The sequence below is a fragment of the Branchiostoma floridae genome, chromosome 7 (assembly GCF_000003815.2).
Source record: "Branchiostoma floridae strain S238N-H82 chromosome 7, Bfl_VNyyK, whole genome shotgun sequence".
Taxonomy (NCBI): domain Eukaryota; kingdom Metazoa; phylum Chordata; class Leptocardii; order Amphioxiformes; family Branchiostomatidae; genus Branchiostoma; species Branchiostoma floridae.
Genome location: NC_049985.1, coordinates 23,260,735 through 23,286,308, shown reverse-complemented (window position 1 = coordinate 23,286,308; position 25,574 = coordinate 23,260,735). Strand labels below are relative to the sequence as shown.

The following is a 25,574-nucleotide window of genomic DNA, read 5'->3' as shown; positions in this document are numbered from 1 at the left end:
GTCTAGCGACATGGTGTGCTATTCCAACTTGGATTTTGACCGACGACGTCATTAAATCAGCGTTATTTATGCATTTATCATAATCATGAAGGAAACAGTAATTTACATAAGATTCTATTCATGTAATCGAATAGCAGTAAAGTAGCAATAAAATCTGAGAAAAATACATTACTATGACAAAAATTATCAATTTTCTTTAAAAATGCCTGTCAACAACTGGTTTCCTTGGCAACACGAAAAATGGAAAGCGTTCCAAACTAAAGTTGTTACCATGACAACTACATTTCAGGAAAGGTAATCAAATTTCATGTCTCAAGCATAAGCCGTACAGGCGTTCCTTTGCGAAAAAGAAAGCGTCTGAAATTGCAGAGACGCCGTCTATGACCGTCTAAGAGCGTTTGAGCCCGTTCTAAACCGTCTGGACGCGTCATTTGCCGTCGCGAAATGGTCGCGGACACATCGTGAGCATCCGGGCCGTCCTGTAAGTTTTTATGTTGAACGCTCGGACGGCTGAAAGACCTTCCATTGCCGTCTGAAACGGGGACAGATGGGGCTATAAAATAGCCGACGCCGGGAGCCGGCTTGCGTCTCGCCCTTTCCCCCGGGGGATGTGCCGTTTTTATCTTCTGCACATGCGCAAATGAAACATGAATGTTGGCGAATGGCCTCAAAAGCCATCCCCCTCCCCTCCACATGAATATCATCATCGTTATCATAGTTCATCTATATGTACCAATTTAATATTTTAAACGGGTATGCGAATCAAAACAACCAAAAGTATTGTTTATCTTGTAGGTTTCTTCCAGTCTTGTAAAAGTGACCATGTGGAAGGAAGTCCTGCTGTGCGTTTGTGGGATCACAGCCTTTGTTATGGCAGCACAAGCTGGTGAGTACACACAAAAAAACTAATTCCAACATCTTTATATTTTTTTTAAATAAAAAATCATAAATGTATAGTCGCGCTTGTTTCTCATTGTTGGATCGGACCGAGCGCCAAAATTTAAAGGATTCCTAAACTCTACAAAAGGGTGTTAGTTTTCCGACAGATGTTGATTTTAATTTTAGGAAGTAAAGCACGCATGCTACTTCACATTATGCGATAAAATCTTGCGTATATCGAAAAGTACTCTTTAATTCAATTAAGAAAGCTCAGCCTATGGCTGCAATGTGTCCGACATGGCCTAACAAAAGTACGGTTACAAAACCAATTTGAGGGGCGATGTTAAAAACTCGTCTTGTTTTGTGTTGTTCGATGTCTTTTAAACATTTGAATGTATCGGCGTGCACATCGCCCCTCATTTATGCTGAAAATATTCACCATGAAATAAGTGTCTATACGTACAGGAAATGCATTGGTAGGGTTTGCATGGGCCATGGGTTTTGCAGTGAGTTTTGCAAACACACCTCGCGTAATTCACTACAAGTGAAATTCTGCAAAAGGGTTGCTGATTATGAATTCATTGGTAGATAATCTATCGGAAAATAACACTCCCTTCTGGAGTATAGACCCCTTGAAGGTATCGAGCGACTTTGGTGATATTTGATATGTATGTGGGAGGCCTCCATGCGAGCGGTTTCGGTACTGCACCAGAACTTCTATGTTTGTACTGGACATGTTGTAGTGTTGATTTTTTTGTTACATGTACATGTACATCACATGTAACATTTGATGTAAGAAATAAGTGGTGTGGGTTAAGGGCCCCCTGAACGGCAGGTGCATTTTTGTTTAAAATATTTCAAGAAGAATGAAACTTTTATTTTTCAAGTAAACTTGTGTAAAGAAACATTGGATAGATTGCGATGATTGCGATGATTTATGAGGTTACATTTAGTTTGGGTCCCTTAGTGGTTTGGAATTGAAGGGGCATTGTTGTCAAAAACTTCCAAGGAGGATAACTCAAGAAAGGTATATTAGATTGCCATATGTTAGGCACAGTATGTAGGTAGCTCAGACAAAGATGTGCGAAATGAAATATACATAATGCAAGGTGTAACACGTTTGCGCCCTCTAACATTTGATTTTGGATCTGCAAGGGCATTTTGTCAAAACATTCTAATGAGGATAATAGAAGAAAGAAACAACAGATTGCCGTAATTTTTGCACGCAGAGAGCTTAGACGAAGAAGTACACAATAATATGCATTCATGCTCATTGGGATTTTTTAAATATAATCAATCAGGATATTGTGTAATGCCATAGTATCTCATTGTATTTGTTGGACTCTGGGGCATTACACTGAAATGTGCATGTCAAGGCCAGTCTCTGTACACAGTACACAGGGGAGGAATCAATTACCCTGGCCATATATCCACTCAGAGTTGTGTCAGTGGCGGGGTGGCTACAATTTCCCCAGTAATACATATAATTTTTGCACGCAGAGAGCTTAGACGAAGAAGTACACAATAATATGCATCCATACTCATTGGGATTTTTTAAATATAATCAATCAGGATATTGTGTAATGCCATAGTATCTCATTGTATTTGTTGGACTCTGGGGCATTACATTGAAATGTGCATGTCAAGGCCAGTCTCTGTACACAGTACACAAGGGAGGAATCAATTACCCTGGCCATATATCCACTCAGAGTTGTGTCAGTGGTGAGGTGGCTACAATTTCCCCAGTAATACATATAATTCTATGAGGAAGTGGAGGAAACAAATGTGTGATCATCTCAAGAACTAAAACTTCAAGCCATGCAAATTTTCCCTCAAATGATAGCCTGGTCTGTTCACATGTAGTTTATATCCATGAAAAATGGAGGTATAGTTTTTGGTGTGTCTGTGTGCTTGTGTGTCCGGATATTTGTGGTCAGCATGACTTTATAACCTCTGAATGGATTCTAACCATATTTAGTATGTGGGTAGGTGTTGGAAAGAAAAAGGTCAATGTTGACTCTGGGCCCCCTGGTGTGTGACCTTGGTACTACAGTAGAACATCGATTTTTTTTGGTATCTTTTGACCTCGTCATTCTATGGTCTTGATTTTTTGGTGCTGATAGCTTGTGACGTAAGTAAGAAGTGATGCATATTTGGGCCCCTAGTGGCTTGCTCTAACTGCAGGGGTAATTTTGACAAACTCTTCCAAGGAGTGTAACGGAAAAGAGGAACAATGGATTTCCATGATATTTAGCATGTTGGAGTTGTACATAATGAAGTGCAAGTTAATGCAAAATTTGACTTAATTTGCATACTTAATGATAAAAATCTATATTTACAGAATTTTCCATCATAGGACTCAAATATATGTAATATAATGTAGTATGTGGCATGTGGAAGATAAGCAGATACCAAATATGCAAATAGGTCCCTTATTTTCATAATTAATGTGAAAGTGTCCTTACTCATTTAAGTACATGTAGTAAATGATTGGATTGTCAACGTTGTGACCTGTTTAAGTTAGTTAAAGGTATACATTACCTAGCATAAACTTTCAGATGTAAAAGTCATTTACATAATCAGAATATTTCATGGATCATGGAGGTGTGTGTTCTCCAAAATGTTGTTTCACTAGCGTTTGTATGTGCGTGTGTGTGTCTGTGTGTGAACAAGATAACTCAAGAAAACGGCTGGGGGGATTGGTTCCATACTTGGTGTGTTGGTAGGATGTGATGAAAGGTGAAAATGATTATATTTTGTGCCGCCTCGCGGCTTCTCTCGGTACGGCAGCGCAACTTGCGGTTGCTTCCCCGTGTTCTGAACAAGATAAAGTCACGATTTTTGGGTGTTAGATAGCTCTTGTGCTCCAAAAGAAGGGCCCCTTAATGGACAAGTTTGGTACAACAGGGGCATTTTTGTCAATTTCTTCTAAAGAGGAAGACTAACTGAAGAAGGGAACAAGGGGTTTTCATGATTTGGGTGTGTAGGTACCTTACACATTGTTTTACTCATTATGCAAAATAGGACTACATTTGCATAATTATTGAGAATATTCTATCATAGCAGATATTTCTTAGTATCTCTTATTCGGGATATCTATTTTAAGGTATGGTCTTGACATTTGATAATAAGTAATGAGGGAATTTTATAATGCCATTGTATTTAATACCTGGACTTAAATAAATGTAACACATATAAGTTATGATCGGTGGAACATAAGCAGGTACCAAATATGCAAATGAGGAACTAACTTGCATTATATATACAACATCGCAAAACCGCTGAATGACTAATGATGGAAATTTTATACTTGTTACCTGTGTACGTTACTCTATGATAAACATCACTAAAAGATTATGTAAATGTGTAAGTCATTTGCACAAAATTTACAAAAGCTCTAAATATTTCATGGAGGTATGATGTCGCCGAACTCTAGGTTTTTTTCTAGAAGTGTTTGAGTGATACGAGTGACTTTATCAATAGCAGCCAAAAAATATTATAACTACATGTACAAGCCTTGTTATAGCCAGGCCACTTATTAAACACAGTGAAAAAGATGATTTTCCTTTCAATATACAGTCCCGACAAGGGAGATCCACCGCGTTCCAGTCCCGGCCAGGCGGACGCACCGCGCGAAGCGGGCGGTCCCGCCTGCTGTGGCCTCCTTCGTGGCGGATGCCGCTCAGGATGTCGGCGGGAAGGTGGTGGACGCCCTCGGGGACAGAATCGCGGAGGGAGTCGTGGAGAATCATCAGGAAAAGGTAGTTGGCAGTTTACCTTTAAATAAAGGTCACAATTAATTGGCCTGTGCAGAACGGGGATTTTCATGCCATTCAAGATGGCTAATGCAAAAGGAAGTGTAAGAAGCCTTTTTCTTTGGCATTTTGGAGATATGACCTGACAGTGTATGTTCTATTTTATTTTGAAATAAAATGGGTTTTCTACCATGTTTGGAGAGTCCTAGACAGTATAATGTAAGCATAGTTTGGGTGTGACAATTTCTTCTGCATTGGGGTCAAAGGTCACCAGAGTTTGTTAAGTTGTGCCCGGGGTGGGGTGAGGTCGGTTGTTTGCCGAAACAAGCATCTTCAAAGTCACTATAAGGACACTTAAGCGTCAGACTGCGCTGCTAATGTGACTTTTCCACCTGCTAAACTCAGGTAGGTGACTTTTCACAGCCTTTTTTCAACCTCCTTGTTCATACATGTTGATGATGTATTTCTATATGGGACTCAAATTGTGGGCTGTGACCGACAGTGGCAGTGATAGTGTAACCGGGGAATCAGGCGAGGTCAAGAGAGGTCAGGGAAGACCCCGGATGTCAAGGTAGCAGAACACAGTTTTCGGCCTATGGGGATTTCTATAGTTAAGGGCCTCAAGGTGACTAGCTTCGACGCAATGAAAAATATAGTAGGGTGCACTTTTGGAATACCAAAATCGGATATGTTTGAGTTGAAGGTACAAGCCACAATATATTAAAAAACAAAAAAATACTGTCGGCGTATCGTCTTCTCACGCCCTCTTTGAAATGCCCCTCTGCGGAGGTCACAGAACTGCAGCCGGCTCACGCTAGAAAGGCAGTTGCGTAATGGAGCGCATTTATACACAAAATAGAAAACTTTCACAATCCAAACCATGCAGTCTCAGAGTCGACACCTTCCGTGACCACGTAGCACAGGTTATATCTGGCTGCCCCTCAAATAAGGCTTTTTACCTCTCCTTCAACAAGTTTATCCGTACTATTTTATGTACCCGCGTCATACTCCCCGGGGTTCGCCCACTAATACTGTGTTCTGCTACCTTGAACGAACTTGACCTTGGATTTTTTTTCGTTCAGACAACAAAACTAGTAAAGATGTAAACTTCTGCCAATTAACTTTCCCCACTTTCAAGCGGTTGCTGAGATTTCGGCAACTTTATACTTTGGCACCTGCCACTAGGTAGGCCCCGTACAGGGCTTATAGAACGGGCCATTTAGTGGTCTCATTATCTGAACAAATTCACTATTCTGGCTGCTTTTTTCATTAAAACGGAGACAATCTGTGTCTGTTGTTACGTTAGGAGTGATTTAGGGTTAGATTCAAGGTTAGTTGCCGCAGAAAAAGGGGGGGGGGGTGCGGGTTTCGGGCCAAAGGCGCTTTCACACTGAGTCCCATAGTTAAGCATAGGGAAAGGCCCAAAGTGGCCGTTGCCATGGCAACGGCCGTCTGACGGTAGAACAAACAGGCTTATTTCAAGGGAGTCTACGCCAGGACCTGACATACCAAGCAACTTTGCCCAAATATAACGCTTTTGTCAGTTTTTGGCCAATACCCGTTGCGGTTGAAGGTAGCAGAACACAGTTTTCGGCCTATGGGGATTTCTATAGTTAAGGGCCTCAAGGTGACTAGCTTCGACGCAATGAAAAATATAGTAGGGTGCACTTTTGGAATACCAAAATCGGATATGTTTGAGTTGAAGGTACAAGCCACAATATATTAAAAAACAAAAAAATACTGTCGGCGTATCGTCTTCTCACGCCCTCTTTGAAATGCCCCTCTGCGGAGGTCACAGAACTGCAGCCGGCTCACGCTAGAAAGGCAGTTGCGTAATGGAGCGCATTTATACACAAAATAGAAAACTTTCACAATCCAAACCATGCAGTCTCAGAGTCGACACCTTCCGTGACCACGTAGCACAGGTTATATCTGGCTGCCCCTCAAATAAGGCTTTTTACCTCTCCTTCAACAAGTTTATCCGTACTATTTTATGTACCCGCGTCATACTCCCCGGGGTTCGCCCACTAATACTGTGTTCTGCTACCTTGAACGAACTTGACCTTGGATTTTTTTTCGTTCAGACAACAAAACTAGTAAAGATGTAAACTTCTGCCAATTAACTTTCCCCACTTTCAAGCGGTTGCTGAGATTTCGGCAACTTTATACTTTGGCACCTGCCACTAGGTAGGCGCCGTACAGGGCTTATAGAACGGGCCATTTAATGGTCTCATTATCTGATCAAATTCACTATTCTGGCTGCTTTTTTCATTAAAACGGAGACAATCTGTGTCTGTTGTTACGTTAGGAGTGATTTAGGGTTAGATTCAAGGTTAGTTGCCGCAGAAAAAGGGGGGGGGGGGGGTGCGGGTTTCGGGCCAAAGGCGCTTTCACACTGAGTCCCATAGTTAAGCATAGGGAAAGGCCCAAAGTGGCCGTTGCCATGGCAACGGCCGTCTGACGGTAGAACAAACAGGCTTATTTCAAGGGAGTCTACGCCAGGACCTGACATACCAAGCAACTTTGCCCAAATATAACGCTTTTGTCAGTTTTTGGCCAATACCCGTTGCGGTTGAAGGTAGCAGAACACAGTTTTCGGCCTATGGGGATTTCTATAGTTAAGGGCCTCAAGGTGACTAGCTTCGACGCAATGAAAAATATAGTAGGGTGCACTTTTGGAATACCAAAATCGGATATGTTTGAGTTGAAGGTACAAGCCACAATATATTAAAAAACAAAAAAATACTGTCGGCGTATCGTCTTCTCACGCCCTCTTTGAAATGCCCCTCTGCGGAGGTCACAGAACTGCAGCCGGCTCACGCTAGAAAGGCAGTTGCGTAATGGAGCGCATTTATACACAAAATAGAAAACTTTCACAATCCAAACCATGCAGTCTCAGAGTCGACACCTTCCGTGACCACGTAGCACAGGTTATATCTGGCTGCCCCTCAAATAAGGCTTTTTACCTCTCCTTCAACAAGTTTATCCGTACTATTTTATGTACCCGCGTCATACTCCCCGGGGTTCGCCCACTAATACTGTGTTCTGCTACCTCAAAGTTCCAGTTCATGTTGAGGTCTCAGAACACAGTTTTCCGCCTATGGGGATTTACATGGTTAAGGACCCCAAAGTGAGGTGGTTCGACGACTCAAAACTTATAGAAAGGTGCAGATACAATTTACAAGAATTTAGTATGTTGAAGTCGAGGGTACGACCTACAACATATCTGAAAATGAGCATAGATTTGCCTGCTCGTTTTTCTATAAAAGACACTTTGATTTGACCCCCAGCGGAGGTCATGGAACTGCAGGCGACGAACAGGAAGTGCCGGTAACAGTATCAAGGCGCAAATTCCCGCTGGCCGAAGGAGCAACGTAATCCAACTTATACCGTATCAACAACGATATATTCCTCTACCATTCACCACAGTTTCCACCTCGCTGTTGTACACGGAAGAATAACTACGGCCTTTGCAAGTACTGCGGTGCACTATTTTAACCCGAACTACTTTTGGGGACGGGGGTCGCGTATAAATACTGTGTTCTGAGACCTTGAGACTAGTTAGTTGAGAAGCGTGCACGCTTAGAGTTAGGTTCGGTTACTAGTAGTGTTAGAGTTACGCGACAAGTTATTCGCAGTCTGGAGGATCACTGAGGCCAGGGAGAAGCGCCAGCAGCACTTAAGGTAGGAATCCACCTTGTTACACCGGTGTCAGAAGTGGGTCACAGCGGAGGACACGGTCAACGTACGTACGCGCACGGGAAGCTGTCAAGCTGTGATCAAGGACGAGGAAAAATGGCGGCAAAGTGTGATTCCCTCCTGGTCAAATTTTTAAGGCGGACTGCCAACTTTACCTTGAGGATACCTTGAGGATACTTCGTTGTAGTAAGGCTCCCGCCTGTTGGCACAACCTCTAGATCTTCATTCCTTGTATCTCTTATGCTCCCAGAACTTGTCCAGCATTGTTTTAAAAGCGTTCACACTGTTTGCTGTTACCACTTCCTCGGGCAAAGAATTCCACAATCGAACTGTCCTTGTGGAGAACGACTGGCGTCGCACATTAGATCTGGCTAGTGGCACTTTAATCTTGAAGCAGTGACCCCTTGTTTTGTCGAGGTTTGCTAGCTCAAAGAAGCTCTCGGGATCGATTCGCTCTTTTTTGGTCATGATCTTATAGAGCTGAATCATATCACCCCTTTCCCTTCTGTACTTGAGAGTTGGTAGTTTTAACTTTCTGAGTCTGGAACTATACGGCATCCCTTTCAGCGAGGGAACCAGTCTTGTTGCCCTATGCTGGACTCTCTCTATAATCTTTTGGTCAGTACTAAAATGGGGACCCCAGACCACATTTGCATATTCCAGGTGTGGCCTGACCATACATTTATACAAAATGGGTACTGAACTTTCATCTAAATTGGTAAACGCTCTCTTCACTAGCCCTAAAACCTGGTTACCCTTCAGAGCTGCTGCTGCAGTATTAACATGAAACTTAAGCTGATCATCCACTGCCAAACCTAGATCTTTCTCAACTCTAGTTTGCTCTAGCTCATGACCACCTAGTGTGTACTTAGCCCTCTGGTTCTTACTTCCAAGATGTAAAGTCTTACACTTGCCAGCGTTAAAGGGTAACTGCCAGATTTCTGACCAGTGCTCCACCGCACATAAGTCACGCTGTAAAGCCACCTGGTCAGCATGTGAACAGATGGGTCGGTAAATTTTACTATCATCTGCAAAAATCTTAACTGTGCTTGTTATCACATCGGGTAAGTCATTTATATAGACAACAAATAGAGTCGGCCCAAGTACACTACCCTGCGGAATGCCACTTGTAACTTCACACCAAGGAGACTGTGAACCATTTATCACAACCCTCTGTCTTCTTTGGTGTAAGAAGTCTCGCATCCATGTAAGAAGTGTACCATCAATTCCATATGCTTTAAGCTTCACTAATAACCTCTGGTGGGGCACAGAATCAAAGGCCTTCTTAAAGTCCAAATATACAGAGTCGACTGATTCACCCCTCTCCAGGCTTAGGGACCAATCATTCATGACATCTAATAGTTGGGTTGTACATGATCTTTTAGGGACGAAACCGTGCTGTGAGTCAGTGAAAAGATTGTTAACCATAAAATGATCCACCAAAATGTCTCGAATGATTGATTCCAACACCTTCCCAACCACGGACGTCAAACTGACTGGCCTGTAGTTACCAGGCTCAGTCCTGCTGCCCTTCTTGTGTATGGGTGTTACATGTGCCTCTTTCCAATTGCTAGGTAGTTTCCCAACACTTAGTGATTTATTGAATATTTGTGTAAGCGGGTAAGCTAACTGGTCAGCTAGTTCCTTCAAAAGACTTGGGTGCAAATCATCTGGACCCGCCGACTTGGCAGGGTTTAAGTTGGCAAGTTTATCCCTAACTATTTCCTGACTGGTCATAATCCTGTCAAGGGTTTGAACTCCTGGTTTGGTACTCATACTGGGAATATTGGCCATGTCCTCATTAGTGAACACACTGGCAAAGTATTTATTTAACACATCTGCTTTGTCGTAGTCTGACTCTGCTATATTGCTATCAGGCTGAACAAGACTAGCTATCTTGGGTCTGGTACTCATACGAGATTTTGCATACCGCCAGAACACTTTGGGATTACTTTTCAAATCCTTAACTAGCTTTCGTTCGTACGAACTACATAGTTGTCTTGTCAAAGACCTCAAATAGTTCCTTGCCTTAGCATACCTCACGTAGTCATAAACTTTACCAGACTTTGCCCACTTAGACCATGCCCTACTTTTTTTTCTTTCTAGCCCTCATTGCCTGTCTATTCATGTACAGCTTGTTTGGTTTCTGTTTGGGTTTCGTCAAAGGTATGCAGTCATCTACAACCTTCTCAACGATACCACAGAACTGAGACCATGCTCCTGTCACATCCAGATCCCCCAGCATTTCGTCCCAATCTACTTTGCTGAGGTCCTCCTTAGCCTTCCCATAGTTGCCTTTCCCAAAGTTTCGTCTTGGCAAAGACTCTGTGGTTTTGTCCAACACACAGTCTATGGAAAAAGTTAAGCAGCAATGATCCCCTCTCCCCAGCCCGGGTGCATACTGAAGATTACCTATAGTCATGACTTCATTTGTAATTACCAGGTCTAAGACTGAAGGTTGCTGGTTTAGCCTGTGTCTAGTGGGTTCCATGACATGTTGTGTGAGGAAGTTGTCATTCAGACAATCCAGTAACAACTGACCATGGTGACCTGTACCCACTGTCGACATCCCACTACACCAATCAATCTCCTTTATGTTAAAATCCCCAGTAATAACAACAACTTTGACTCGTGGCTCTCACAGTTCGGGCATCTAGCCAAACTCAGGAGATGGAAACCAGAGGACCAGGCCTCGTATCTCATGCTGCACCTGGAGGGTCCGACCCTGAAGCTGTACGCGGAGAGCTTGGGGGAGACAACGGCGGCCACCTACGCTGCGCTGACTGCGGCATGCGGCCATGACGGGAAGATTTGGCGCCAGAATAAAGCAACAGCGGTCATTGGACGAGCTGTTTCATTTCACCAGAGGTGGCGGGGAGTCCCTTCTCGACTACGAGGTCCGTCTCCGGGGCCTGTTGTTGGCGGGATATCCAAATACAGACAAGGATGAACGGGAAAAATGGGAGAAGCTGGGAGACATCTTTCCCCGTCCGGAAACCATCGCCGATGCCGGTTGTGCACGAGGAATCCGATGAAGATTTGCCTGTGAGACGACAAATGTTATATTTACCGGTCTCATTGTGGGACTTCGACATTGATGCCTTTACTTGATTCGGGGGCGGGACCAACCTCTCAAACCGTGTATGGAAAAATTTGTCACCGCTGGAGGGGGCATGTTAAAGGTACTGGGATCTGTTGTGGCACCTCTAGTGATTAATGGATTAGTTGTTCCCAAGAGACTTTTTGTTGTGCATGGACTGCAGGAGAAATGTATCTTGGGCCTTGATTTCATGTGTTCTGTTCAAGCTGTGTTAGACATTGTGGGTGAAACCATCTCTGTCCGGGGTCAACAGTGCAAGTTGACGGTCAGGTCTGTGGAACCAAATGTGTGTAGGATATAGGCCTGATGGAAGATGTCACCATTCCTGGGCGTCACGAGGTTCTTACCCCAGGTTGCATGCAAGATGCCAACAACAGTTGGAAAAATGTTAGGTTGTCGGCCTCATTTGAACCCACAGATGTACACAAAGAGGAAGTTCAAGGGGCGAGGACTGTAGTTTGTCCATCAGCTGAGACTGTCCCAGTCAGACTAATCAACAGGTCCCCAGAACCGGTAACTTTTAAAACAGTGGCAGCGGCACAGGGGAGGCAGGGGTGTCGGCCACCCCCCCCCCAAAAAAAAAATCAAGCTGAATCCTTGTGTATTTTTTTATGATGGAAATTTCATTAAATCAACCTAGTCTACTGGCAAAATTTACTCCTGAAAATGTGAGAAATGACGTTTCAGAGAGTCCTGAGTCCAAATTTCAAAATTTCGCCAGACCTACCTTGTGACGGCTCGCGACTTCGGCGCAGGACAATATGTTGCGGAAGCGTTGCTCTCAAAAAACTATAAGAGAAATTTTACTATCGTACTTAGCTTAGTTCACAAGCAGAATGTTCCCCTAGCCCTCAAATGCAGAAAATTACATTTCAGACGGTAAACATCTCTGGAACTCCCTAGTGATGGCTTGTGCCTACTGTGGCGCAAAATGACATGGTGAAAATTTGTGGAGGCGTGGGTTATCGCCCTCCAACATCTCTTTCTTCAATAAAAATGGCATGATTAGATTTAGCATAGTTTGCCAGCAAAATTTGTACCTCAAAATACAGTAAATGGCGTTTCAGAGGGCCCAGATTTCAAAATTTCCCCAGACAAACTTTGCAACAGCTCGCACCTTCGGCACTCGAAATTGCGAAAATATTTGTGGGGCATTGCCCTCGCTAAAACTATGTGTCTTTCTAACGGAATTGCCATCAAACTTAGCTTAGTCTGGCAGCAAAATTTGCCCCTAAAAACGCAGGAAATGGCATTTTAGAGGGTCAAGATTTCAAATTTTCACGGGGGAGCATGCCCCCGGACTCCCCTAGGATTGTCGCGCTTCCGGCGCGAACCGTATCGCCTTCGGTGCTACAGGTGCTGAAAATTTTGACAGCAAATGTTCGCCCCCCGTCCCCATACGAAGTTTGCTGCCTCCGCCTCTGACTTTATTCCGAGGAACTAAAGTTGGACACCTGATCCCCCATACTAGAGGATGGAGACACTGAAGTGGTGCATAGTGTGGCACAGCTGCCGAGTAGAACCAAGAATAAGCGACGGCCGAACTTCGGAAAGCCGAGAGAGTCCTCAGGTTGAGAGGCATAAACCCTGTCTCCTCTGTTCAAGCTAGAGATGATGATGTGGGAGGAAGAATGCAGAATCTTCACTCAGTTAAAGCAGAAACTTACCGAGTCTCCCACCTTAGCATTCCCCGACTTTCGACGGCCATTCATCCTGGACACGGATGCATCCGACTTGGGGCTTGGTGCAGTATTATCTCAGGAGGTGGATGGGTGTGAACATCCTATAGCTTACTACAGCCTTACACTGACCAAACCAGAACGGAAATACTGCACAACCAGAAAAGAACTGCCTGCCCTCGTGGACTCAGTATGGCATTTCTTTCACTATTTAGTCGGGACTCCGTTCACAGTCAGAACAGATCGTCATGCCCTACAGTGGCTTATGTCCTTTAAGGCCCCCTTTCCAGTAGACGGCGATCGCGCTGCGCTTTCACTGCGACCTACGAGGGGTGATCAATATGTTCTCGGCCTAACCCAGAAATAATAAGCACAACTCAAATCTTGAGGCAAAACTTTAAAGTATGAAGCCTTTTATCAATATCCTCCAAATTACAAATCATTGGAGTCATTACTTTCCAGGCATTCGTTTTATGCAAATTAGAAGGTAAGTGGCGAGAAAAAGAAGGGTGAAGTGTGATCAGACAATTTGACCCGCACACCTCAGGTTTCAGATCAATTGTCCACTTTTTTTTCGTTATCCCTCACCTAACGTTACTGGGTGTCACCTGCAACGTAATGATCACAATAATTTGAATTTTGGTACACATTTATATAAGATTTTATACAAGTACGTGGGATTATCAATAAGTCCTCGGTTTTGCGGAGAAATAATAAGCACAGCTCAGATTTCGAAACATAGATGTCAAGTATAACGTCTTATATAAATCTGTACCAAAATTCAAATTATTGTGATCATTACTTTGCAGGCGACACCCAGTAATGTTAGGTAAGGGAGAACGGTAAAAATGGGACAATTGACCTGACCTGAGGTGTGCGATCGAACTTGCGCTGCTGGAAGTCAGACACCCAATTCTTTTTGCTTGAAATAGGAGGAGAATGATTATCAAACATTTTGACAATGTCTTTTGTGAATTTACGGCATGGGGAACTCGACCCACACATGTCTGATCACAATTCACACCACTTTTTTCTCGCCACTTGCCTTCTAATTTGCATAAAACGAATGCCTGGAAAGTAATGACTCCAATGATTTGTAATTTGGAGGATATTGATAAAAGGCTTCATACTATAAAGTTGTGCCTCAAAATTTGAGTTGTGCTTATTATTTCTGAGTTAGGCCGAGAACTTATTGATCACCCCTCGTACATGGGATATGCGTAACATTCGTTTTCACACTGGGTATATTATACAAAATGTAGAAGTGTGACAGGGAAGTCAACAAAACACACAAAGTGTTAAAAGATTCGTTTCTTTTCTATACAATTCGTTGAGCGATCTGTCAAATTTTAGGATGCAGAGAGAGCGCGGCGAGAGCGCCGTCCTAGTGGACAGAGGGTATAACGAGCCTGAAGGCCAGGTCGCAAGATGGTTGGAAAAGCTGGCGTCTTTTCCCTTCACTGTACAACACAGACCTGGGAGGAGTCATAGTAATGCGGACTCGTTATCACGGTTGCCATGCCGGCAGTGTGGGTTGTCAGACGAACAAGCTGTGGTCATGTCAGTTCAAGCTTAATCTGGAGACGCCAGAGTGGTTCCGTTGGCGGCAGGAGAGGACCTGCGACAGTTGCAGCTGGGTGACACTGACATTGGGCCCATTCCGTGGGAGATAGAGGCAGGAGACACAGATAAGACAGCAAGGCCAACCCCGCTGAGTAAACATGGCATCCGTTACTGGGATGATAGTGAGAGGCTGGAGATTACGGACGGCGTGCTGTACAAAAGGTGGTATTCGATCAGACAGCTCAAGCAAGTTACAGCTCATTGTCCCAGGGGCCTTACGCAGGCGAGTATTCCGAGCAGCGAGAGTGTCACGGCGGGGTGCTGAGCGGTCACCTTGGGGTAGACAAGACAACCCTGAGAGTGAGAGACCGTTTCTTCTGGGAAGGCCTGGGAGTAGATGTAGAGCTGTTTTTCGGCGCCTGCAGGGACTGTGCTAGGAAGAAGTCAGGCGGGAAGAAGGGAAGAGCTCCTCTGGTACCATCGAGCCCAGTTTTCTGTGGGAAAGAATAGCTATAGACTTTCTCAGGCCGCTGCCAGAAACGAAGAGAGGGAACAAATACATTTTGGTCATCTCAGACTATCTGACCAAGTCGGTAGAGGCAGTTGCCTTGTCAGTATGTCAGCCTTGTTGGATACGTGGATCACCCGGTTTGGTATCCCCTACCAGTTACATAGTGACCAGGGGAGGAACTTTGATTCCGAGGTTGTCAAGACACTCTGTGAAGAGCTGGGGATAGACAAAACAAGAACATCAGCATATCATACGGAGGGAGATAGCATGGTTGAGTGATTCAACCGAACCCTTTTGAACATGTTGAAGATGTATGTGAATGATAGCCACACTGACTGGGACGTAAGACTACAGCCTGCACTTTTCACGTACCGCTCGAGCGTGCATGCCAGCTCTGGATACACGCCGTTCTTCCTCACGTATGGTGAGGAGGCACGACTACCAGCCGACATCATGTGGCCGACAGCCCGCCTGGAGCCTCCAGGAAACCTGAGTGAGCAAGCTAGAGATTTGAGGAAAGAGCTCGCTTTGGCTTACGACAGAACGAGGGAGCACTTAATGGCGGCTCACCGAAGACTGAAGGAAATTTATGACCGCAAGTGTTCAGGCAAAGGGTTTGAAGTAGGAGACCGAGTGTGGCTTACTGCGCCAGCAACCCCCGTACCAAGTTGTCAAGAAACTCTCGCTGTTGACGTACAGAATTCAGAGGGAGAGAGGCAGGAAACGTATAATAGTGCATTTCAACCGGCTGAAACCCTGCAAGGCACAGCCTGATGAAGAGGAGGAAGCAGGAGCAGAGGCTGTGGAGACAGAGGTGCAGGAGGAGTTAAAAGAGGAGGTAGAGCCCCAGGATTGGGTACAGTGTGATGGCTTGATACCTGGAGAAGGCTGTCTCCGGAACAGGCTGCGACGGTGGACCCTGAGAAGGAGTGGCACTGCCATATGCACGAGGACTCAGAGCAGAGGGTGTGTGACGCACCGGCACCGCCGACTCCTCGAGAACTTACCCGGTCCAGGAGGCGGGTGCGACCCCCAGACAGATTGAACGTTTAACGAGACACAAGGACGTGTCTTATGAAAGGGGGGGGGGGAAGTGTAACCGGGGAATCAGGCGCGGTCAAGAGAGGTCAGGGAAGACCCCTGTTGTTATAGTTCCAGTTCATGTTGAGACTAGTTAGTTGAGAAGCGTGCACGCTTAGAGTTAGGTTCGGTTACTAGTAGTGTTAGAGTTACGCGACAAGTTACTCGCAGTCTAGAGGATCACTGAGGTCAGAGAGAAGCGCCAACAGCACTAAAGGTAGGAATCCACCTTGTTACAATAGTTAGTTAGGAACGTGTCAGACATTCAGCCTTTGGTTTGGTTATCTGAATAACAAAAACATCCTCGGCAGATTCGAAAAATTAAAAAGACCTGGTTTTCAGCTAAACTGTAATTTGTGTAAAATAGCTGGAAAATTAGCATTCATGTCATACATAGTTTACAAGAATTATAAGCTATCGTCATGATAGATATTGCACAGCGGCAATAAATCAGGAAGTTGAATATAAGTTACTTCTTTAAAGAAATTGCGGTGTTCTTTCGGGGCCACCACTGTATATTACTAGATATCGTAAAATACTCAAATAGCAAAGTTCTTCAAACACAACCGGTGTCTATCAGACACTGGTCATTAGGGTAGAATTTCCTTCTCACTGCTACTTATACTTATAGCCGATGTAGGTGGCGCTGCAGCAGTGAGAATGCTATCCGTGACTCAGTCTGTACCCGCTTCCCCCACCCCCACCCCCCCACCCCTCATCTCACATGAGTTGTAGATCCAGCAATTCTATCCTGATGATGGTTGAAAGAAGTATTTTTGAGTATTTACCAACCCGAGGAAACTATTTATGGATCGTTAAATAAATACTGATTGATTTTTTTTTGTATGTGAAAGGTTGTCAGTGCCCTGGAGGACTACTTCTCCGGACAGTTTGACAAGGCGGATGAAGAATTTGACAAGGTTCTGGCGCGAGGTGGAGACCTCCTGTCCAGCGCAGGTGGCGATATTGAAGAGGTGAGGAGATGTTGTTGTACACATTTCTCTTTCTTTTCTTTCGATCTTTCTTTCTGATGATAAATCAAAGACGAGCTCAATGAGGCAAACAGACAAAACGTATTTCTAGAATCAGCTCCCATTTAGTTTTCCCACAAAACCATGTACACAGATTTTCACAGTATAAGATCAAATAATAATATCATGAGTTAAGTGTTATGTTCCGAAGGATGTAGCAATTTAGAGTCGCGTTGACTGATCCCATAGTCCCTTAGAAGATGCAAAATAAAAACATAATAATGCAAAAAATTTCACAGACATGCAGCCATTATTGCTCGATTTCTTAATTGCCATACTATCATTGGTTGAACTGCTAATTATGATGGACAGTCTTTTGTTTGCCACATTGACCTCGCATATGGATTTTAGGTTACGCCTTATGTTGTATCTGACTTTTGGGCTGACGTCCGAGTTGCGTTGCGCGGTAGAGGGCAAAAAATGGGTGACTTAAAATCCTTCTTTTCCTTGAAAATTTGTGCCCAATTTGTGTACTTTTTGAGTTACAAGGGACAGGTAGGGCCTAAGCTTTCCTGTTTGGGTCAAAATTTGTTCAATTTAGCAGTTTAGCTGGTGTCATGACAGGTTTTAGTTATAGGGTGCTACCGGTTGTATCAGGAGGAAAAGGGGTCAAAGGTGAGGTTTCTTTCATAGAGCGAGCTTTTCTCGGAGAATGAGCCGAACAACCCTCTGCTTTATTTGAATGGTTATACATTGTGTAAACTAGACCCAAGTGACTTTCTGGTGGAGAAGAATTTTTAAGATTGAAATATAGGTTAGTACTTTTTTGAAGCCTTCATTCAGTGTATTTCAACATGCTTGTCAATGGGCAGCCCTAACTTCGATGTCTGACCTTTTGATTTTATGTACATGTAAATTCTGCATAATTGGTATTCTTTGTGTGTCAGGTAGTTTTGTTCAGTTACATGCATATGTTGATAAGACCACAGAAAGAGGATCTGCAATGCACTTGTATACTGTTCAGCTAATTGTGGATATTGATAAACTCAAACTATGGAAGCTTCAATTTGGTCAACAAGAAGACCGAATTTTGTAATCTGTGGTTGCGGATGACCCATTCTACTACAACTAGGTAAAATGGTTATCGTAGATTGACAGAATGTATTTGGTTTTATACGAAGTTCTTTATTCTTATTCTATATGAAATCAGTGAAAAAAGTACTGTATCTACCTGATGTCATTCTTTCTGTGAACTCACTCAGGCCCGAGTACAGCTTATTCATGGCAGAGGTACTAACACTGGAGATACCTTCTCACCGGCTGGTTACGAACTTCGCCTTGCCTTTGATCGGGAAGATGATGGGTTTGTACTTATTATTTAATAATAATTTGTGCTACAGGCTTTTAACCTACATTTGAAATTTGATTCAAGTTCAACATTATAATTACTCAGTGGCAGAGTGAATACTTTTGGTACTACACAAATGACGAAAGGGTAGCTTGCATCAGTTTAAACATGATATTGTCATACATTGGTGAAGATGTATGTACATTGACATACTTCTACTAAGTTCTAGTTTTGCCAATTTTGTATCAAGCAACGAAAAAGATTTACTTGAAGCCGCATTTTTCCCATTTTTATTCTTAGCGGCAAAGCTGTACACCTTAGGTTGATGTACTGAGCCACTTTGTTGCAGCACACAAATAATCACTATCGGTCGTTTATTTTTTTCATGGAAAAACAATAGCTATGTTAGTTAATGTTGATAAGATTTAAGTTAATGAAATTGGACTCACCTAAATTTTTGTCCGAATCACACTTTCAGCCTCATCTCTGCCTTAATTGCACTCGACAGTTGACTTTACGCGTATGTGACGTAAGCAACGAGTAAACAAAATTATAGGAACTCGATAAGACCCCTTGTCCGTGATTAGGGCTGGGTATTGGTACAGTGTACCGGTGTGACAGCGTGGACCGGATGTTGGACCGAATCGGATTCGAAAATTCACGTCAGTAACAGGCTATTGCTACATGCGGTCTTCGGTCCAAGACCAAGACTGATAATATTTTATGGCCAAGCAGAGCTGCTACATGCAGCTGTAAATATATCTCGAAAGTTAAAACGGTTTAAGGACGGGTCAATAGACGGAGATGTGAGTTTAGGTAGTTTTGAGTAAGTGCCTACATGTAAATAACTTTGATAAGTGGCTGATGATGCGACACATGTATATACTTGCACTGGTGTAAATTAATACACTTGCCTGACTCGGGAACGAAAATGGCAACCAAGTAAACAGCAAATCAGGTTACCTATATATTTTACGTGCATTTTTGCCAATAGTCAGCTTATTTTTCCATGAGCTTGAATAGCCTAAATCCACCATACAACGACAACAATACCTAATCATGAAAGAACACAAACAACACAAGACTTAGTATTAGATTAAGTAACTGTTAAAGAGAAGGAACCTGAAGAAGTAGAAACTAGGAAATGTTCAGAAATGGAAACAAGACTATTTGTTGATGTTGATGTTAATGTTGATTACCAAAAGTTTCTTTGATCTCTCTTGTGTTAACTATGCTGATTTAGCATATAGTATTAGAAGACTTACGTACCAGCATTTAGCATTTAGCTTTTTCGATTCAATATTGGTTCTTGGAAGTTGTGACGATCGCGACCTCATCATGAAAGTATTATTACTACCTAATTATGAAAGAACACAAACAGCACAAGTATTAGATTAAAGCTAAAGAACCAGTGTTTATTTTTTTTTCAGACAAGTAAGAGTATGTCCCAGAATAAACAAGTGGTGTAATGTTACATATCCGTTTCCTTTCTGCATATTAGTTGTTTGCGTATGGATAGCTATCATTTGAACTACAATTTGAACACTCACAGAGACCTGTGTTAATTCTAGCTCTCCAAAATTTCATATGCATGATATAGCACTGCTGTTCTACTATAATCAGGTCCAGGTTCAGGTCCGGACCTGAACCTGATCCTCTGGACCTGAACCGGACCTGGACCTGAATTTTCTGTACCGGTACCCAGCCCTATCCGTGATCCATCACTTTTATCCGCGTGGTAACCTATATCCGTTGTTTTTAAAAGCAGGCTATTTATTATTAATTAGGGATATCGAGTCAATGACGGTGGTTTCAAACTGCAATATTTTGAAAATACACATAGTGTACTACCGTAATTTGTTACCATAGACCGTCGACTTGATATCCCAAAAGAACATGTTTTTAATTAAAAACAACGGATAACGTTACAGGTTACCCCGCGGATAAAGGTGAAGTAGCGTCATCCTCATCTTATACGTGACCTGAGAAATGTCAGTTCCGTCCCCCGCCACAACAGGAATGAATTTCGCAGGCTTTATTTTACAGTGACGATGATGATGAAAGCTCTGACGGCATGTCACCAGCGCTTTATACTGATGGGACTGGACCCTTACTGATGAACGGCTGCTTCGGTTCCAACTATGCTGAGGGAGACCCGTGTTACGAGGGTTTTGTGCCTATAGAAGCTTGTGCTGTAAGTACTAGCTCTTCCACAGTTAAACGGATATGATTTATACGCGTTATAATTTCCATTTCATAGAATTATGTTGATTGGTATTGTGTTTATCATCCATATGATTTAATCCGCATAGTATTAGATAAAAAAAATCCTGTTTATGTATCTCTTGAGCCAGTATAACTGCTCTTTCATTTCGTAGTAAGACACCAACTTTTGTATCTGTATCTGTATAGCCCGGGTATTACTGCCCTTAGACATAACACACCAGTTTCTCTATCTTATCCTGTATTGCCGGTATAACATACATTTGCATAATTCCACCAGGTGCCATTATACCGCCACCTCAAAAACGTTGTTATAGAGGCCTTCTCAAGATAGTCTTCAACACCTAAATATCTGAATTGTATTACATTTAGGATATATAACATTCAGTGTTCAAGGCAATCTTGGGAAGACCTCTATCCTAACGTTTTTTGAGGTGGCGGTATTATGGCACCTGGTGGAATTATGATAGTTGATGTTAACAGCCCTTCGGTGTAACAGTGACACGATTCTGCATCGGTAGTAATATAGCATGTGTAACCGCCCTTTCGTGTTACATGTCTGTAGCGAGCACCCAACAGATATCTTTCCGTGTGTGACGATATGGTGTGTCTCTGATACTATGTATACCATGTCGAGGAGCTGCAAAACCTTTTTATGGGAAGGCACAAAAAGAAATCTGGTGACTGGGGGTGGGTACCGGTAAAATTCAGGTCCAGGGGTTCAGGTCCCGGTCCGAACCTGAACCTGGACCTAATTCAGTATCTAAAAACTTGTAAATGGACAATACTCAGAACAATGGTCCATCCCGCTAAAAGAAATCTGTTTGGTGGAGTATTTGAGTCCCACTGACGTTTTAACATCCTACAAGGCTAACTGCTCAATACAATTGACTGTAAAACTTGGTAGAAATTACGATAAACTGTACTCTACTTCGCTCTCGCTATTTTCTTCAACCTGTAATCACCAAACATGTGGATTTATGCCCATATAACCTCTTCATTTTCTTGTACGTCTAACATCCGGTCCACCATCCGGTCCACCGAATTTTTACAGCTCCGGTTTTTCTGGACCGGTTCAATAAGGAAAAACGGTTTTGTACCGGTACGATGTACTGAGTTCTGACTATTATCCATTTACACCCCTACTGGTGACGTGTTTTTTTTTGCCTAACTTGCAGAACATCATTGATGGGGCACTCTTCCTGGGAACGGGGTTTGACGGTCGAGGTGAATACTCCACACAGTCCAGGAAGAAGAGCCTCATCCAGCGTGCCTGCAATGGTCTGCAAGGGTAGGAACACAAAAAAATGAGATAGGGATTGTTTCACTGTTATCTTTATCATTGCTATTGGAAATTCACTGTTATATACTAGTATATCAGAAGATGTTTCAGTTACCGTCATGCAGCCCTCCGCGGGGACCGCGCGGGAGCCCTAGTAACCCGATACTCTCCCTTAGAATAGAAACTTTGGTGCCGAATTTAACCATCGTGAACTTTGTGCATACGGAACTCCATTCACATAGTTAACATCACTTAAAAGTCGTGACATTCGGGATTTCTACCATTTTGACCAAAAAATGTATATTTTGGGTTTCTGTGTCAGGAAAAAGTCAACTACTCTAAAATTTGTTACAGGGTAGCTTTAGCACCAGGAATGGAAAATAGGTCATATAGACCAGTCCCTTACTGGGTCATATAGATCCAGGTTTGACATAGAAGTGCCCTGAACATATGCGCCAATGGATTTCAATAACACATACGTACAAGAATCAGTACAATATAATGCTTAATTATGCAATTCTTGGCCTATCTACCTGGTTTTAAAACCAGGTAGATAGGCCAAGAATTTATTAAAAAACTTGTGGCATAATTGACTTTGAAATGATTTATTTAGGAATTTTAAGGCGGAATTTTGTATTACTTTCCACAGGCCAGGGGAATATTGACCTGAAGGTCGCTAACCCCCATGCACTTGGACTGTAAACTCCAAGCATATCCTACAATGACATGAGATAGTACCAAACTGGCTAAGGAGTGTAGTCAGCCAAGAGGTGTCCATTTGCCATGTGGATCCTTTTGCAGTGTCATGGATTCAATTAGTGAACAGCCAATCAGGTAGCTTGATTAAATCGCCGAAATGACCGGAGGGAGAGTCCATTATTGCACGGTACGGAGGGGGATTTTAAAACTCAGTTTTGACGAAGGCGATAAGATCTGATAATGCTTGGTATTGTCATTTCAGTTACAAGGAGTTCCACGTGCCTGACACCATGACCGTGCAGGGGACATACGACACCGACATGGAGAGCTACACCTTCAGCTCCTTGGAGGAATACAGGCACTACCTCGAGGACAAGTCTGCCGTGACGTCAGCCAAGTCCATCTTCCAGCAGGAGATGAACAAGGCCCAGGGACATCTGGCAGGAGGAGGCTTCGCGGGGTTGATCTTTTCGGCAGGAGGTGGTACGTCAGGTCAAGCAGGTTTTGACTCAGAAACGTCCAGCTTTGACGCCAGTTCCTTTGCAAGCGCTCAACTTACGGAGACCTCCACTCGCACATTCATGGCCATGGTGGAACTGAACGTCTTCAGGTGAGCAAGTAACCACTCATTATTGCCAATGTTTCGTAGAGTTAACTATTTCTAAGAAATTTTGTAATATTTCCTGTTTAAACTAGAAAGGCAACATTTTTTTTGCAAAAATGCAGAATGTGCTCCAAAGTAGTGTGTGCGAGTGGGGAAAAATGGGGCTATATATTAAAGGGGTATCTGAATAGCCTGACGTGATGGCCAGCCAAGGTAGACAGCCCAGGTAGCCAGTCCTGGTGCACAACTAAGCTTTTTCCGTGAACCCTTTCTGCTACCAAGAGGAAGACACTCGCAAAAACCAACGGGAAAACATAATTATCATATTTTTTTTAGTAAAGGGCAAGCAGAGATGTTCTAATTGTTATAAAATCCACGTGGTCCATAAGTCCATAAGGTGACTTTTATTTCCATAAATAGGTTGTGAACTTGATGGATTATGGAAGCTCTTTTTTTTAGGTACGAAATGTTTCTGGACTTCGTTGGCCCCGAGAACTTGAACCTGGCATTCCTGCGTGACTTCCTGAATCTCCCGGGAACATATTTTGCCATTGGAGCGGACAGGGAATTCCGTGAGTGACACAGACCTTTTAGTTTTTCATCTTCCTCCTCCTATATCTACATCTATCTAATAGTTATGTCTTCTAAAGTCATCCATAGCCACTGATTATCTCCCTACATTATCCCAATCATGGCTGGTAGTGAGTCGTGAGCATTTGATCAAGGTTGTTAAGGAGTTGTTTTGGCGAGGTGGCTTTTTAGTCTTTAAAAGCCGTCTGCACCAGTTCGATATGAAAATATCAAAGTCAGGAATATTCAGCTTGAATGCGACAAAAGAAGCGAAGAATTACTAAGGATACATTTTGGGCTTGTCCAACCCCGCGGCACCGAGTAATTTTGAGAGTGGTCGGGAAGTTTTGGAAATGTGTGTGTATGTGTGTATGTGTGTGTGTCCTTGTTTGTGTGTGTTTATGCGTGTGTGTTTGTATGTGCCTGTGTGTTGTTTATTGTTTATTGTTTATTGTTCATTGACTCCTTTAGTTGTTAACATATCAATGCAACAACTAATCTTCCAGGAGTAATACACATAATACTTGGACACATACAGTTTGCAACATACACACATACAACATGTCAATAAATAATCATTAAACAAAACGCAATTGTGCCTTATCCAAAAATCATCAAGCCTCATGTGTCTTTAGCTAAGTCTCGCATATGTTTCACCTGCTGCCGTCTGAAAATCCTGGATGTGTTCGCAGTTTGCAGCTCATGTGATAGTTTGTTCCAATCTGATGCTGCTCTATACATTTGTATGTGAAGGATTTTTTCAGGCTGTATGTTTTTGGTTTTTCAGTTCTTAAGTTTTTCCGTGCCGTGTGTCTCGTATGATAACTATGCTGGCCCGATACCAAATGTAGTCTACAGTACAATGAAGACGGCTCCCTGGCAAGGAGTACCTTGTGAAATGTACACATACTGCTTACATGTTTGTGTATGTGTACGTGTGTGTAGGTGTGTGTGAGTGTGTAGGTGTATGCCTGTGTGTTTGTGTGCGGATGGATGTGTGTGTGTGTGTGTGTGTGTGTAGGTGTGTGCCTGTGTGTTTGTGTGCGTGTATGTGTGTGTGTGTGTGTGTGTGTGTGTGTGTGTGTGTTTCTGTGTGTGTGTGCATTCGTCAACCATGTATTTCACATCAGTTTAACATATCTTTGTTCTGCCAGAAAAATTCATCCTACGTTGGGGAACCCACTACATCACATCTGCCAAGTTCGGAGGACAACTCAAAATCATAAAAACCCGTGAAGCCAGTGAGACAGATTCACAGGAGAGCTTTGCAAAGGCAGCCCAGTCTGACTTCCACAAGCTCTTCAGCACCTACTCCGCACAGCAGACCCAGACCAAGTCCAGCAGCTTTTGGCATGACTCAGAGTCAACAGAGGAGAGCGAAAGGTCCAGCGGCGTAGGGAACAGTGAAACGTCTTCAGAAGATGCCCTTAGTGAACAAGCATCCCTGTGAGTTACAGATATATCCCTCATCCTTGACATCTTATTTTCAATTATGCCTAGCGAGATGGAATTTAAATTTAAAAAAAAACATTGGCGATTTTACCCACAATATAGGGTAAATGTGCTCTACGTAGAATGAATAATATGCTGACAATTACTGTAGTTTCATCA

General features: G+C 43.1%; 1 protein-coding gene across 1 annotated transcript; it reads left to right on the top strand.

Moving 5' to 3' along the window:
- The first annotated feature begins 822 nt into the window (after window positions 1-822).
- LOC118420180 lies at window positions 823-25,413 on the top strand. Its single transcript, XM_035826894.1, has 9 exons — window positions 823-886; window positions 4,459-4,640; window positions 17,121-17,240; window positions 18,500-18,600; window positions 20,632-20,779; window positions 21,987-22,099; window positions 23,052-23,399; window positions 23,853-23,965; window positions 25,118-25,413. Exons 1-9 carry the CDS (start codon window positions 823-825, stop codon window positions 25,411-25,413), a joined length of 1,485 nt encoding a protein of 494 aa, XP_035682787.1.
- Window positions 25,414-25,574: the final 161 nt, after the last annotated feature.